Here is a 13512-nt window from a genome sequence, read left to right as displayed (position 1 = left end):
TCAAGAGACATTTGTAAGGGGATTCTGGGATTGCTCAAACACAGTCGATCTCAGTCTGTTCCTACAGGCTCCTGCGCTGCAGATGTTGATGATGTTTAACACTTGTGATGTGACTTGTTAGTAGTAGAGTCCATTGACTGAACGGGCACATGGGTTTAGTGTGTGACACAGCGCTGCCCGTGGAAATGATTGAGAAACCCAGTTCTACGTAACACAACAGGATCATGGTGAGGGGCTACAGTACATGAGTGATGCATGCTGGGTAATGAAGGTCTTTATGTGCAGCAGGAGTACTCAGCTCAATTCAAACACAAGCTGAATCAAGCTTTACCTCATGACTTGAAGTATTTAACTAATCGGAAATATGGACCAATTAAAGACAACATGAAATTACATTTCACTTCAATAGCGCGATGTTCAGAGGACACTAATGTAAAGGACAGGGTTTGACTTTATTCACTGTGATTTGATTGGATTGGCCAATTGTTGGTTAATATTAATGTCCCCACCCAAACCTCTTTAGTTACGCTGGCAGAAAGGTCATTTCAGAAGTTAACAAATCTTGACAAAATATTATGTTTTTTCCCCTTAACTAAAGTGTGCACTAACTTAAATGTGCACAATAAGAGCTGTAAGCGCCATGTTCAAGGCAAGTAAACAGGGTCGACTTGATTTCATGTTGTCTTTGAGCCACACGACAGGTTGAACTGAATACTCCAGTGATCCAGTCACAGACATGAGCACACGATACATTCAGTCCTCACCTAATACAGCTGTCGGCACGAGAGGGTCATTAGGCACTGCAGAGAAACATGCAGAGTTATCGTGAATCAAACAAAATCAAGTTCAGAAACTGAAATCACACGCCTCACTGCTTGAGTTTTTACTCACGATTCAACAGAAGTGCTTGTTAAACGTGGGTGCATGTGCACGGTCACGCAATATCCAGTCATTACTAATACCTGAACCGGGACGCTTTAAAAACCTTTGTGAAATGCAGAGCAGTGGGTGCAGGCATTAAATGCTCTTGCGTTGGGCTGGGCGAGAGAGACAGGGAAGCTTGTTTCCGCCACAGAATAACACATTTTAAAAGATATCCGTGACTTTATTTCTCAGAATTGCATGATATAAAGTCAGAATTGTGTGTTATAAAGTTAGAACTGAGAGAAATAAACTCGCAATTCTGACTTTTTTCTCGCAATTGCAACTTTATAACACACAATTGCGACTTTATATCACGCAATTGTGACTTTATAAAACATAATTGCGACTTTATATCACGCAATTGTGACTTTATAACACATAATTGCGACTTTTTATCACGCAATTGTGACTTTATAACACATAATTGCGACTTTATAACACATAATTGCAACTTTATATCATACAATTTTGACTTTATAACACATAATTGCAACTTTATATCATACAATTCTGACTTTATAACACATAATTGCAACTTTATATCACACAATTCTGACTTTATAACGCATAATTGCAACTTTATATCATGCAATTCTGACTTTATAACACATATATGTAAACGCAGATGATGTAAACGCAATTGTGAGAAAGAAAGTCAGAATTGTGAGATAAAAAGTTGCAATTACCTTTTTTATTTTTTATTCTGTGGCAGAAACAAGCTTCAATAGAGAGAGGTACACAATCTAGACTACTAAAATGTTCTCATTACACACACTAGCGTCCGATAAACACACATTAACTGTGTCGCCCCACTCTCTTCATCGTCCTGATGTATCAGACCTCATATATAAGTGCAAACTCCTGCTCCAGAGTAATCCACTGTGTTGTTGCGGAGGGCTGGAGTACTCACAGCGGTTGCTGAAGTTGTGCGAGTCCATGAAGGTGACGGACACGGGCTCCTCCGCGTGCAGAGTGCTCTGGTCAGCGTAACTGCGATCCATGGAGTTCACCATGTGTGTCATCTCCTGACGGGTGTTCCCGATGGCATCCTTGCGCTTCTTGGCCAGTTTCCTGATAACCCAATGAAAGAGAGAATCAATGAAGATCTATTGCTCTGGGAAACCGCATCATCCCACCCTTCACCCAGCCAAAGCAGTCACATGAGGAATATACAGAACACAGGAGAGAGAAACGGGGATGATCCAATGGGAAAGCTTTAGTTCCGTGGGAAAGGACAACTTTGAGGAATACTTTCAAATTAGTGGATGTGATTCAGAGAAATAAAACCATGTCTGTTCCAATTGTTCAAACTTCCTGACAGTTTTACCGTCACAGAATTAGTTTAGCCATTTATGAGGCATTTTTTGTCTAAATGTATTATTTTAATTCTACATTTTATGACACATGATTATTAGTAAAAAAAGAGCATTTGACTAACATAATAAAATTACGAAAAATTATTTTCTTAATCAGCACTTTTGTCTTGTTTTCCAGTTAATATCTGAACATAAGGGTCTTATGACACAGAGAAAATGTGATATTTAACTTGTTACAGTGCAGTAAACTTAAGATTAATGTCAAATCATTTTAAATTTTATCTTCAAGTAGATTTAAAGGCTTTAAATATTAACATATCTTCCTAGATCAAGAAAATATCGTAAAAATGTGTGACATTTATTCTAAAATGAATGGAAATCTAAAGAAAAGGTTTACGGCTGAATGAACAATATTCATCACGAACATCAGGATGAACAAATCATGTAAAAACTGTCTGAAAAAAACTAACAGTTTTTTTCTCGGTTTAAGTATGATTAGATTTTTTTTTTTTCAGTGTAAAACAAGACAAAATACTGCAAAAACATTTTTTTTTAGGTCAATGTGGTTTTTTTTTTAGGTCGCATATGAGCAAGCAAATACAGAACAGATCATAAAGATATAGATTTACTGTATCTGAACTGAAGAAAAAAAAAAAGATTCTCTTGTCATGGTTTTACTTTGTCATGTCATGAAATGCAATGTGGAGCTGTGAAAGAAAGATGATTTGTAAGGCAAATGATTATTAGTGCATGTTCAATCTGTTGCTTTGTTTCGACAGGAAAACATACAAGCAGGAATATCTTGATTTTATTTTTGATTGACATTTTGCAGAGGTGTAGGTTTAGACTAAAGGCCACCCGGGACAGCTGCATGAAGAAACACCCTCTTCACCAAATGAACGAGCGGATGAGAATGTGAGGTGGATGGAGACAGGGTGAGTAACTATCCCACACACACACACACACACACATGCACACACCAAAACAACAAAAGAACCAACCGAAAAGACAATGGACAGACACAAGTGCAGCATTCTTTTTTCAAATAACACCGCTTGGATGCGACCGTCGCCGAGCTCGTCCAAGAACTACTACAGTGCAAAAGGAACGTGATTGGTCGAAGCGATTTGTGTTTTCGCTTGAAAAAAGGATACTGCATCTTTAAAAGACTAACAGGACTAACCATAGACAGAGAGCAGAGAGCCCTGCATGTGTGTCAGCCTTTTGCTTTTGTCTGAGCGTCTCTGTTACTTACAGGTAATATGAGTACGAATAGTAGCTCCTCCTGGCGAGCGAATGAGAAACAGCACAAACAGATGAAGAGATATTGGTGAGTGCAATGTGGGAATCAACCTTACCAACAGAAGCAACAGACACTTTAGCCTGATCTCTCTGGCATTCATTCAAACATGCATGTCTTGTTTTGTACATTTGCGTGCAATCTGACAGCCTATTTATTTGACAATTGACTGAAAAAAAAAGAAAAAAAAAAAAGTACTCAGAGCATGGAGAAACTCTGGCTGTGCGATTTCATCATGCATTTCAGGGGCTCTGACTTGATCAATCACTGCAATGAAACTTGAAGCACAGATCATTTAAAAATGTTTTTAAAAAGCCATTTTTAAAGAAAGAAGGGGGAAAAAAATCACATATGCAGAGCACAAGCAAAAAGGCACAAATAAAAAAAGAAGCTGCAAATCAAAGCAGTAAAGCTGCTGACTTCCTGCAAAATAAGCAATATGTCAATGACCACCGTTTTAAAGATGCAGTATCTTCAGTTTGAGCGGAAAACAGTGATAATCCAGTGCTCAGTTGGAAAAGAGCCATTTATATTTATACCTGTGTATCGAGCTTCAATATGTGCACATATTCATTCATTTGAACAGGATGTTAAAATACACAATCATCTCTCACACACACAAAAAATGATGCGGAATGTCACACATTTGCCAAACGTGTTCAGACGTGTTTAACGGGGCCTAAACACACGCTGGTTGGTGAAACAAACACTGTTTTGTTTGAAAAGAAGTCAGTTCACAGGAGAAGTTCACTCCCACATTCAGATCACATGACCAGCCCAACACTACGGCCGCTATATCTCGTGAGGCCAGCTCGCACTGGACACTTCTGATGTGGAATCAGTCATTCAAAGGATCACACATCCAGTATGTCTACACTAGCCAGAAGCGTTTGCCTTCTCCACGCCGACAGGTGTCAGTTTAACATCACTGCCGTATCTCTCATTTACAGACATGACGGAAGAGGGGTGTGCACTTCAGAGAATGAGTGAAGAATGGAGGATGAGGAATATTCCTGATGCTCCTGGGTCAGGGTGGGAAGTAAACCAGGATCTGAGGCCAATTTATATCAAATAAATGTCATTTCTTATGTTATTTTTTGTATCAGTATTGATTAATTGATCCTTTATAAAGTTCAAATACAGTTTCTGAATGTTATTTACATGTAAAACACCTATTATATTATTTATGATTAAGCGGTAAATATTTGTACCGTTAGTTACGTGAGGCAAAAGAAGTTCAACAAACTTCTGCTCTTGTATTTGAAGGCTGCTATTGGATCATCGAGTGTAACGGTTATATTATGCGACAGTGCATTACTTTACGGAGAGCTTACGACTTACTAGCTTCATTCTGCCTTGAGAACAACCGAATAGAGAACAGAGTAAGTTATAAAGTCGCTAGTAGTTCCTCAGACTCTAGTGTGGACTTTACATTGCAGTTAAAGAACGAACTTCTGAAGGGCTGGTGCGACCTGACCCACGTGTGTGTGTGTGTGTGTGTTGTACAGTTTAACTAGAACTCACAGTATCTCTGCTTCTGCCACACTGAGTGTTGTTTTGCTTAAAGGAACTTTGATTGTGTGACTCTACAGAAGTAATCCATTTACACGTGCGCTCACTAAATGGATTGCATTTTTGTGCATCATTAAAATTGCATGCTTATGTATTACAATAAATAGAATTTTCCTTCCCCTGAAAACAACAACGAGCACGATCCTGATTGAAGACGAGCGAGTGCTGTGTGTGTGCGGGGTAAGAAAACACATTCCTTGATTCTGAACACTGAACTCAGCTTTTCAAAAGAGCCCTGATCTACACACATGAGCAAGGTCTTCATTTCACTAAAGGTTATCGAAGACTCTTCCCTGCTGCCACTGCAACAATGAATATCTGAACTGTGTGTGTGTGTGTGTGTGTGTGGATGGATGAGAAAGAAAGAACTACACATGTGCTTTGAGGGAAAAAAGAAAACATCACTGTTGAAGCATCTAAGGATTCTCAATAGAACCTGTGTGTATCTGTGTGAGTATTTGTTTTGTTTGTTTTTATTCATTATTATTTAGCCATTTAATTATTCCATACAATCATTTATTCAACTTTATTATATTACTTATTTTTGTATCTATCTATCTATCTATCTATCTATCTATCTATCTATCTATCCATCCATCCATCCATCCACCCGTCCGCCCATCCATCCATCCATCCATCCATCCATCCATCCATCCACCCATCCATCCATCCATCCACCCATCCACCCATCCATCCATCCATCCATCCACCCATCCACCCGTCCGCCCATCCATCCATCCATCCGTCCGCCCATCCATCCATCCATCCACCCGTCCGCCCATCCATCCATCCATCCATCCATCCATCCATCCATCCGCCCATCCATCCATCCATCCATCCATCCACCCATCCATCCATCCATCCACCCATCCATCCATCCACCTGTCCATCCATCCGCCCATCCATCCATCCATCCATCCATCCACCCATCCATCCATCCATCCATCCATCCATCCGTCCACCCATCCATCCATCCATCCACCTGTCCGCCCATCCATCCATCCATCCACCCATCCACCTGTCCACCCATCCATCCATCCATCCACCCATCCATCCATCCATCCATCCACCCATCCATCCATCCATCCATCCACCCGTCCATCCATCCATCCATCCATCCATCCATCCGCCCATCCATCCATCCATCCATCCATCCACCCATCCATCCATCCATCCACCCATCCATCCATCCATCCATCCATCCATCCGCCCATCCATCCATCCATCCATCCATCCACCCATCCATCCATCCATCCATCCATCCATCCACCTGTCCACCCATCCATCCATCCATCCACCTGTCCGCCCATCCATCCATCCATCCACCCATCCACCTGTCCACCCATCCATCCATCCATCCACCCATCCATCCATCCATCCATCCACCCATCCATCCATCCATCCATCCACCCGTCCATCCATCCATCCATCCACCCGTCCGCCCATCCATCCATCCACCCGTCCGCCCATCCATCCATCCATCCATCCATCCATCCATCCATCCATCCGCCCATCCATCCATCCATCCATCCATCCATCCATCCATCCATCCACCCGTCCGCCCATCCATCCATCCATCCATCCATCCATCCATCCATCCATCCATCCATCCATCCATCCACCCATCCATCCATCCATCCACCCGTCCGCCCATCCATCCATCCATCCGTCCGCCCATCCATCCATCCATCCACCCGTCCGCCCATCCATCCATCCATCCATCCATCCATCCACCCACCCATCCATCCATCCATCCATCCATCCATCCATCCATCCATCCATCCATCCAAGGGTATTTATAGAGAGTCAGACTAATGTTTCCAGCCTGGTCTGTTACGATGAGCATTGGTGTGTGTTTTAAACACCGCCTGCTGTTCAAGTAAACACCACATGATGGAGCCATTAGACAGCAGCTGCCAGAAACCATGCCAGGCTGTTTGCTGAGCAATAGAGAGAAAAGTGAAAGTAAGATCCTGAAGATCTGGGGGTGCACATTAAATACACCCCTTGAAAACAACAGTGGAGATGAGTAGAGTCCAGTACAGGCTCTTAAAGCACTGAACCCTGCGCTCATTTACACATAGACAGAGCCAAACACGCTCGAAACACACTCCCTTCTTTCCTTTCCCTCACAAACAGCAAATATTTTCTGGTGTGTCCTCTCCAATGTTCAACTACACTGCACGTTTTCCACCTTTTTCCACCAAAATGAAGGTGATTCATGAGCCGATCCATCAGTCTCTCTCTCGACCAACCCCTGCTTCCACAGGCAATGACATCAATTACTATATTATTACTAATAGTCTGCCTACAAATCTGCCTACAAATAAATAAGACAAGTGATTTGAGAACAAATTTGAACTTTAACTGAAGTTATTTAAAAATAAATAAAAATAATAATAATAATAGTTGTATTCATCAAGGATGCTTTAAATTGATCAGAAGTGACAGTAAAGACATTTATAATGTTAAATGATTCTATTTAAAATAAATTCTGATCTTTTGAACTTTCTATTCATCAAAGAATCCTAAAAAAATAAAATGTATCACAGGATTTCCACAAAAATATGAACTGTTTTCATCACTGATAATAATCAGAAATGTTTCTTGAGCATCAAATCATCATATTAGAGTGATTTCTGAAGGATCATGTGACACTGAAGACTGGAGTAATGATGCTGAAAATTCAGCTTTGATCACAGGAATAAATTACATTTTAAAATATATTCACATAGAAAACAACTATTTTAAATAAAAAATAATATTTCACTGTTTTTACTGTTTTTAGATCAAATAAATGCATCCTTGGTGAGCAGAAGAGACTGACCCCGAACCTTCTGAAAAGCCCTCAGATACAGTAAAGTGTCCTGTGTAAACGGCTGATTAATGAGGTGTGATAGCAGGAAACTCTCCTGATCAGTGTGTGTGCTGACGGGACGCCCCACGGCTGCTGATGATGTGATGAGATGGCAGTGGGAGGAGGATGTGGTGTGCTCGTGGGTTACAGAGCCACATCTTACCTCTTCTTCAGCAGAAGGATGGCCACGAGCACCAGCAGAATGAACACCAGGACCGCAGCGCTGATGCCCGCTATCTTCACCACCTGGTCCGTCTGTTTGGCCGGATCTGGGATCACTTCCGGCTCCTCTGTGGCCCCTGAATGGACAGACAGAGTAGTTTTAATTTAACATCCACCCATATGAGTGTTAGGTTGGAGCAATGGCTTAGCAAATTCAACATATCACATATGATTTAGCTTTTTAAGAGCCTTTTTCTTTCTTAGATGCAACATTAGAACTGCAAAATAATTAAATGTCTGCCATTAATGCGCTGTTTCTACAAGATCTTGTTCCAAATGCACTTTCAAACATCACAAAAGTCTTCTGACCACAACAACAATTCGTTTCACAAACATAAACTGCCATCAGTTCGCCGTGTGATTTCTTTCTTTCTCTCGCTGCCAAAACATAACAGAATGGGTTGAAAATGACTGTCGGATACGTTTCTCCAAACATTGGCAGACAACCACAGTATCATTCCATTGTTGAACGCTAATATTATTACCTGGCACGAATACATTATGCAAAACACAAAAATGAGTCTGCTCTAAAAATAAATGTATGAAACAGTTGAAAGAGAAGACGCTGGCTCGAAGCGCAGCCTGAAGAACAGAGCGTGAACGATGTCGAGCTAAACACAATGTAAGGCCTGTGGGAGTTTGATGCTGAACACTGTATTCACATCACTGTACACTACAGTTCACATCTCTATTCTCACATGCAGAGAAGGAAATATTGTGTCTTGTTCTGATGTATTAAATGTGCACTTGTAGAGTACTTCAAATATTAAAAGTATACTGTATATATACATTTAAAAAACTTGCAGAAAACACTATATGAATGAAATAAAAGGCCACTTAAGTGCATTTATAGAGAGAGACCTTTTAAAAAGTGCACTCTTGTAATAATGTCAAATTAAAGTTTTACTTTAAAGCACATTTTAAAGCATCATGTTTCAATAATATTTTGTCATGCTTTATAGAAGTTGACTAACATACTAAAGCACATGTAAAGTACTTGATTATGATTTTTGATTTTACATTTAAAGTTCATATATTTTTAATGCTGTAAACTTGATTTAAATACATAAAAGTTTTAAAACAAAGTAAAAAAAAAATTAAACAGTGGGTCTCCTTCACTTATAATTGCGTGGATTATTTAGTATTTGTACGCACAGAAGAATTCACAACACGTTCTTATGCACATGAATTTGTTCTTAAGCTCGTTCTGATCTTAGTGAATTTGGAGTATTGTAAATGAGTCATTTGCATAAACACGCCCACACATCTCCATATAAGGGCTTTCCACACAGCCTTTCGTCACTCTCGTCAAACTTTCAAACACAACACACACCTTTTCTACAGAGCTCTCACTAGCCAGCAGTACACACACGTATATCTGCGTTATTCAGAGACACCTCGCAGCTGAAGCTGTAACACAGCTTTCTCACTCTTTAACTGTAGCCTATGATGGAATCTATTTAAGATCAAATTAAATTGTATCATTTAATAATTCTATTACATAATTTTATATATGGATTATACTGTATGATACAATTAATGAAACTATAAATAATAGTCGTGAATAATAATATGAAAATATAATTATAGTCGTGTTATATGAAATATAAAACATGATTATAAGGCCGTAGAGCTTTTTTTCGTACGTGTGGTTTCAGTTGTTCCTATATTTTTTCGTAAATGTAGAATACATTTTATTACTACATTTTTGGTGAATCGTGATTTGTTCTTAAAAACTTTCATACGCACATTTCACGCACAAATTTGTGTGTACGCATGCTCAGTGAATGAGACTCAATGTTTTGGTTAAAGTCTTGGTTTCATTTTCTTATTAACTGCGTCCTGGAGTCTATATCGGATTTTTTTTTCAGAATTGCTTTTTTGCCATTTGTTTCTTATACTCCAATGTAATGACATAAAAAAAAAAAATTACACAAAAAACGAAATAATGTGTAATGGTTGGACGAAGCCGTAGTCTGGATAAGTCGAGTGTGAGTTGATACGGTGTGATTTGGCCAGATCTTCCTCTATTGTGTCAGTGTGCTGCAGTGGAGCTTCGGGTCTATAACCCTGTCAGAAATACATCACTGCTGACTGAAATACCTCTCGCACACTGATAAAACAGCACAACTATCATTACGGCATCTACGGCTATTGATCCAAACTCCAGCTCGGTGCGTATGACATTTACGGCCGTCTTGATGCTGACTCCACTCGTGAGTTTGCCTGTAAATGCCGCATTGTGCGAGATGTCTGGGCAAGAGAAGTAAAAGCATCTTCGCTGTGTCCTGAAGCTCTACTATAAGCTTTTAAGAGTGATAAGGCAATGACCCGCTGACATGGGCCTCTTAAATAAAGCCATCAGCTGTACTCTCCTGCCTCTGGATCTGTGGGGCAGATTATTTCACCCAACAATAACTCTCACACAAAACCAAAGGCGCTGTGACACGGCTCTCTGTCCTCTACAGCGCGCGGCCTGGGGCCAGACGCTGCTCTAATGCACCGGGCCTTCATCATCAAACCACACTCTTCCTCCAGGCTTTAAGAAGCGATCACACACGCGAGTGCTGCGTTAGCTTCACTCGACCTGTCTCTGTCAATAACACATAACCAGGGCAGGATCTGCAGAACGGATGTTAAAGTCCCCCTGTAGTCAATCATTTTATCCCTTAAAACTCATCTTTGATCACCAAAATGACATATTTAAATGTTTTTTCCTTGAAAAATAATTCTTAATGCCTTAAAATATCTTGAGTGTAACTCGACACCCTTGCCTCATTTAGTATGCGCGGCTCTATGAATATGCAAATGAGCCCCGCCTCCACTCACTCACTCAGCTCAGAGATCCACTGGTTGACGATCACACGTTGATCTGATTGGTTACAAGGTAGTTTGTGACGTCAGAAACACCAGCGATTTCAAAGCGTGTTTTTGAGACTGTCTTTGGTTCACTGCAGTTTTAAGGAGAAAATACTCAGCAATGCTGTCGACTTATGAATTTACACATGGTTTGTCTTAAAGCGTATTAAAAACACCACATAGACACATAAACAACATTAAAAGCTGGATTTTCACCACAGGGGGACTTTAAGCAGAGCTGAGAGAACTACTATCGGGAGCCGAAAGATCTGTTAATCTGCTGGTCCAATCCTATATATTCATATTTTTTTTCATTAAACATATTTTAATAAGCAATTTACACATTTTTAATTATTATTTTTAAATAATAACACTTTCACTGTGACACTGTGAAAATATAAATCTGTTTGTTTGTCAACTTCTGGCTCAGCCAATGGAGTGAAGGACGACCTGCTTGTCCATCGTTCTTTGGGAGTATTTAGAAAACCTGTTTGAAAATAATCATTTTGGTTTAGAATTTTATTTGCCGATGCTAGCGGTATAAGTTATATTTCTGGTTATATTTTAGTTCAATAGACAACAAAGTGTCTACGCTGGACGCAAGGATGTTGCAATGCGTAAAAATAGACTGCATTATGATCAACAAAGCTGTCAATCATCCAGTGAGGAACGCCTTCAGTTGACAGACGGACACGGCTCTTCTTGACGCGCTGCACTTTATTTTCTGTCCATCTGAAAAAAATATTTTGTTTATAAATGTGCACTGTAAAAAAATAAAAGTTGAGTTAACTTAAAAAGTTGAGTGTGATTGCCTTATTTTTTCAAGTTGGTTCAACTTGTTTTAGTTGCCTTGACAAGAATTTTTAAGTTAAAAAAACAATAGAAGAACAAAAGTATTTAAGTTGTCTTTAACTGTAGAGGATTAGTTGAGTTAACTTAAAAAGTTGAATGCGATAGATTGCCTTATTTTTTAGCTCAACTATTCCTTTACAGTGTGTGATCTGATATTTCCAATATTTCTTTATTTCCAAACCTAATGTATGCGCAGTTGTAGCAATACTAATACTATGAGTAAAATGATCCCACTATTCTAAAATCTCTCATACAATGTCAATATTTAATAGATTTCCACTAGATCATTGTTTTCATGTACTGTTGCTGTGGGTTAGTCTCTAGTTTACAGCCGTCTGCACTGTAAAAAAAAAAGTTACATTTTAATTATTACGTTAAAGAGCTATTTCTATCTGATAAATCAGTGTATTTAGGCGGATTCTGTGATGTTAAATAATATTGATTAATGACTTGAACAAACCCAGCTAATTTAGATGTTACCATTTATTTTCAGCATGTCTCAAGTCTGTCTCCAGTGGGAAAATGTAATCTATAACTCAAGAAACAAGAATCTCTCATGAAGGAAAAGCAGAGCCTGTGACCTCGCCAGCAAGGTGGTCTCGCAGTCAGTTTCGACACTTGGGTTGAAAGGTGATTAATGGGCGGCGTGGCGAGGTTTTAGATGCACGCCTGTATTGGTTCAGACATCAAATTTTGCCCCCTGCCAGGACACTTGTGTTTCTGTCAGCTCTTATGAGTCTGATCGGAGAGAAAAACACTGGGAGCAATTCAATGGAAATTGGATTACGTCCATTTTGGAGATAAAATTCCATGCTTAAAAACAAAAATGTATTTTTGTTGCTAAACAACACATGACGTGGGCTATATCTAATCCGTTCTGGGAGCGCTCGGAGCCTCGGGCGGACTTTTATCATTCGATTTCCTGCTGAAAAACAATTAATGAAGAGCCAGAGGAGGAAATAATGCGCAATAACTCAGCCGAGACACGGCCGAAGGTGCTTTCCGTACTGTCATTACCGCACCAGACAATTTATACACTCATGTGTATCACTTCATGCACAAAAAACATATTGGACATTTAGCTGGAGAAAATATGTACTTTAAAACTAAATGTTCAATAGGCATTCATGATTAAACTCTAATCATAAATGACTATTTTGATATATACAAAGTCACAACTCCACAAAAAAAAAAAAAATAATAATAAAAAAAATAAATATATATATATATATACATATGAAATATATTAGTCCTGAGATATGTATGACATGCATACATAAACATCACTTTAGTTCAGATTGAATGTTAGTCTCCTGATACTGTCCCAGACTGCATAGTGACATTGATACAATTTGCATGCGTGATTTTGATTTGTATTGTTACTGACTGTATTTAGATACATTTAAAAGTTATTAAAGTGTTTGAATAACATTCTTAAAAAATGCATCTTGCTTTAGTAATGTTTATTAGGAATGTCCTGAATAAAGTGAAAGTGAAACATCATTTACATCATTTAAAGTGAAAATCCAGCTTTTAATGTTGTTTATGTGTCTATGTGGTGTTTTTAATATGCTTTAAGACAAACCATGTGTAAATTCATAAGTCGACAG

General features: G+C 39.2%; 1 protein-coding gene across 38 annotated transcripts in view; it reads right to left on the bottom strand.

Moving 5' to 3' along the window:
- ptprk (protein tyrosine phosphatase receptor type K) overlaps positions 1-13512 on the bottom strand; it is a 188609-nt gene that overhangs the window by 27445 nt on the left and 147652 nt on the right. For 20 of the 38 annotated variants that reach the window (XM_084091696.1, XM_084091697.1, XM_084091675.1 and 17 more), the window contains 4 exons: positions 8133-8268; positions 3496-3525; positions 1835-1995; positions 765-800 (listed from right to left, as the gene is read on the bottom strand). In XM_084091696.1, the coding sequence (XP_083947822.1) occupies positions 765-800; positions 1835-1995; positions 3496-3525; positions 8133-8268 (363 nt within the window). The remainder of the gene's footprint in view (positions 1-764; positions 801-1834; positions 1996-3495; positions 3526-8132; positions 8269-13512) is intronic. The other 18 variants (XM_084091679.1, XM_084091692.1, XM_084091700.1 and 15 more) reach the window with 3 other exon arrangements.

The sequence above is a fragment of the Abramis brama genome, assembly GCF_963993115.1.
Source record: "Abramis brama genome assembly, chromosome: 18".
In the NCBI taxonomy this organism is placed as follows: Eukaryota; Metazoa; Chordata; class Actinopteri; order Cypriniformes; family Leuciscidae; genus Abramis; species Abramis brama.
Note: the sequence above shows the minus strand (reverse complement) of the source record. Positions and strands in the feature narration are given on the sequence as shown.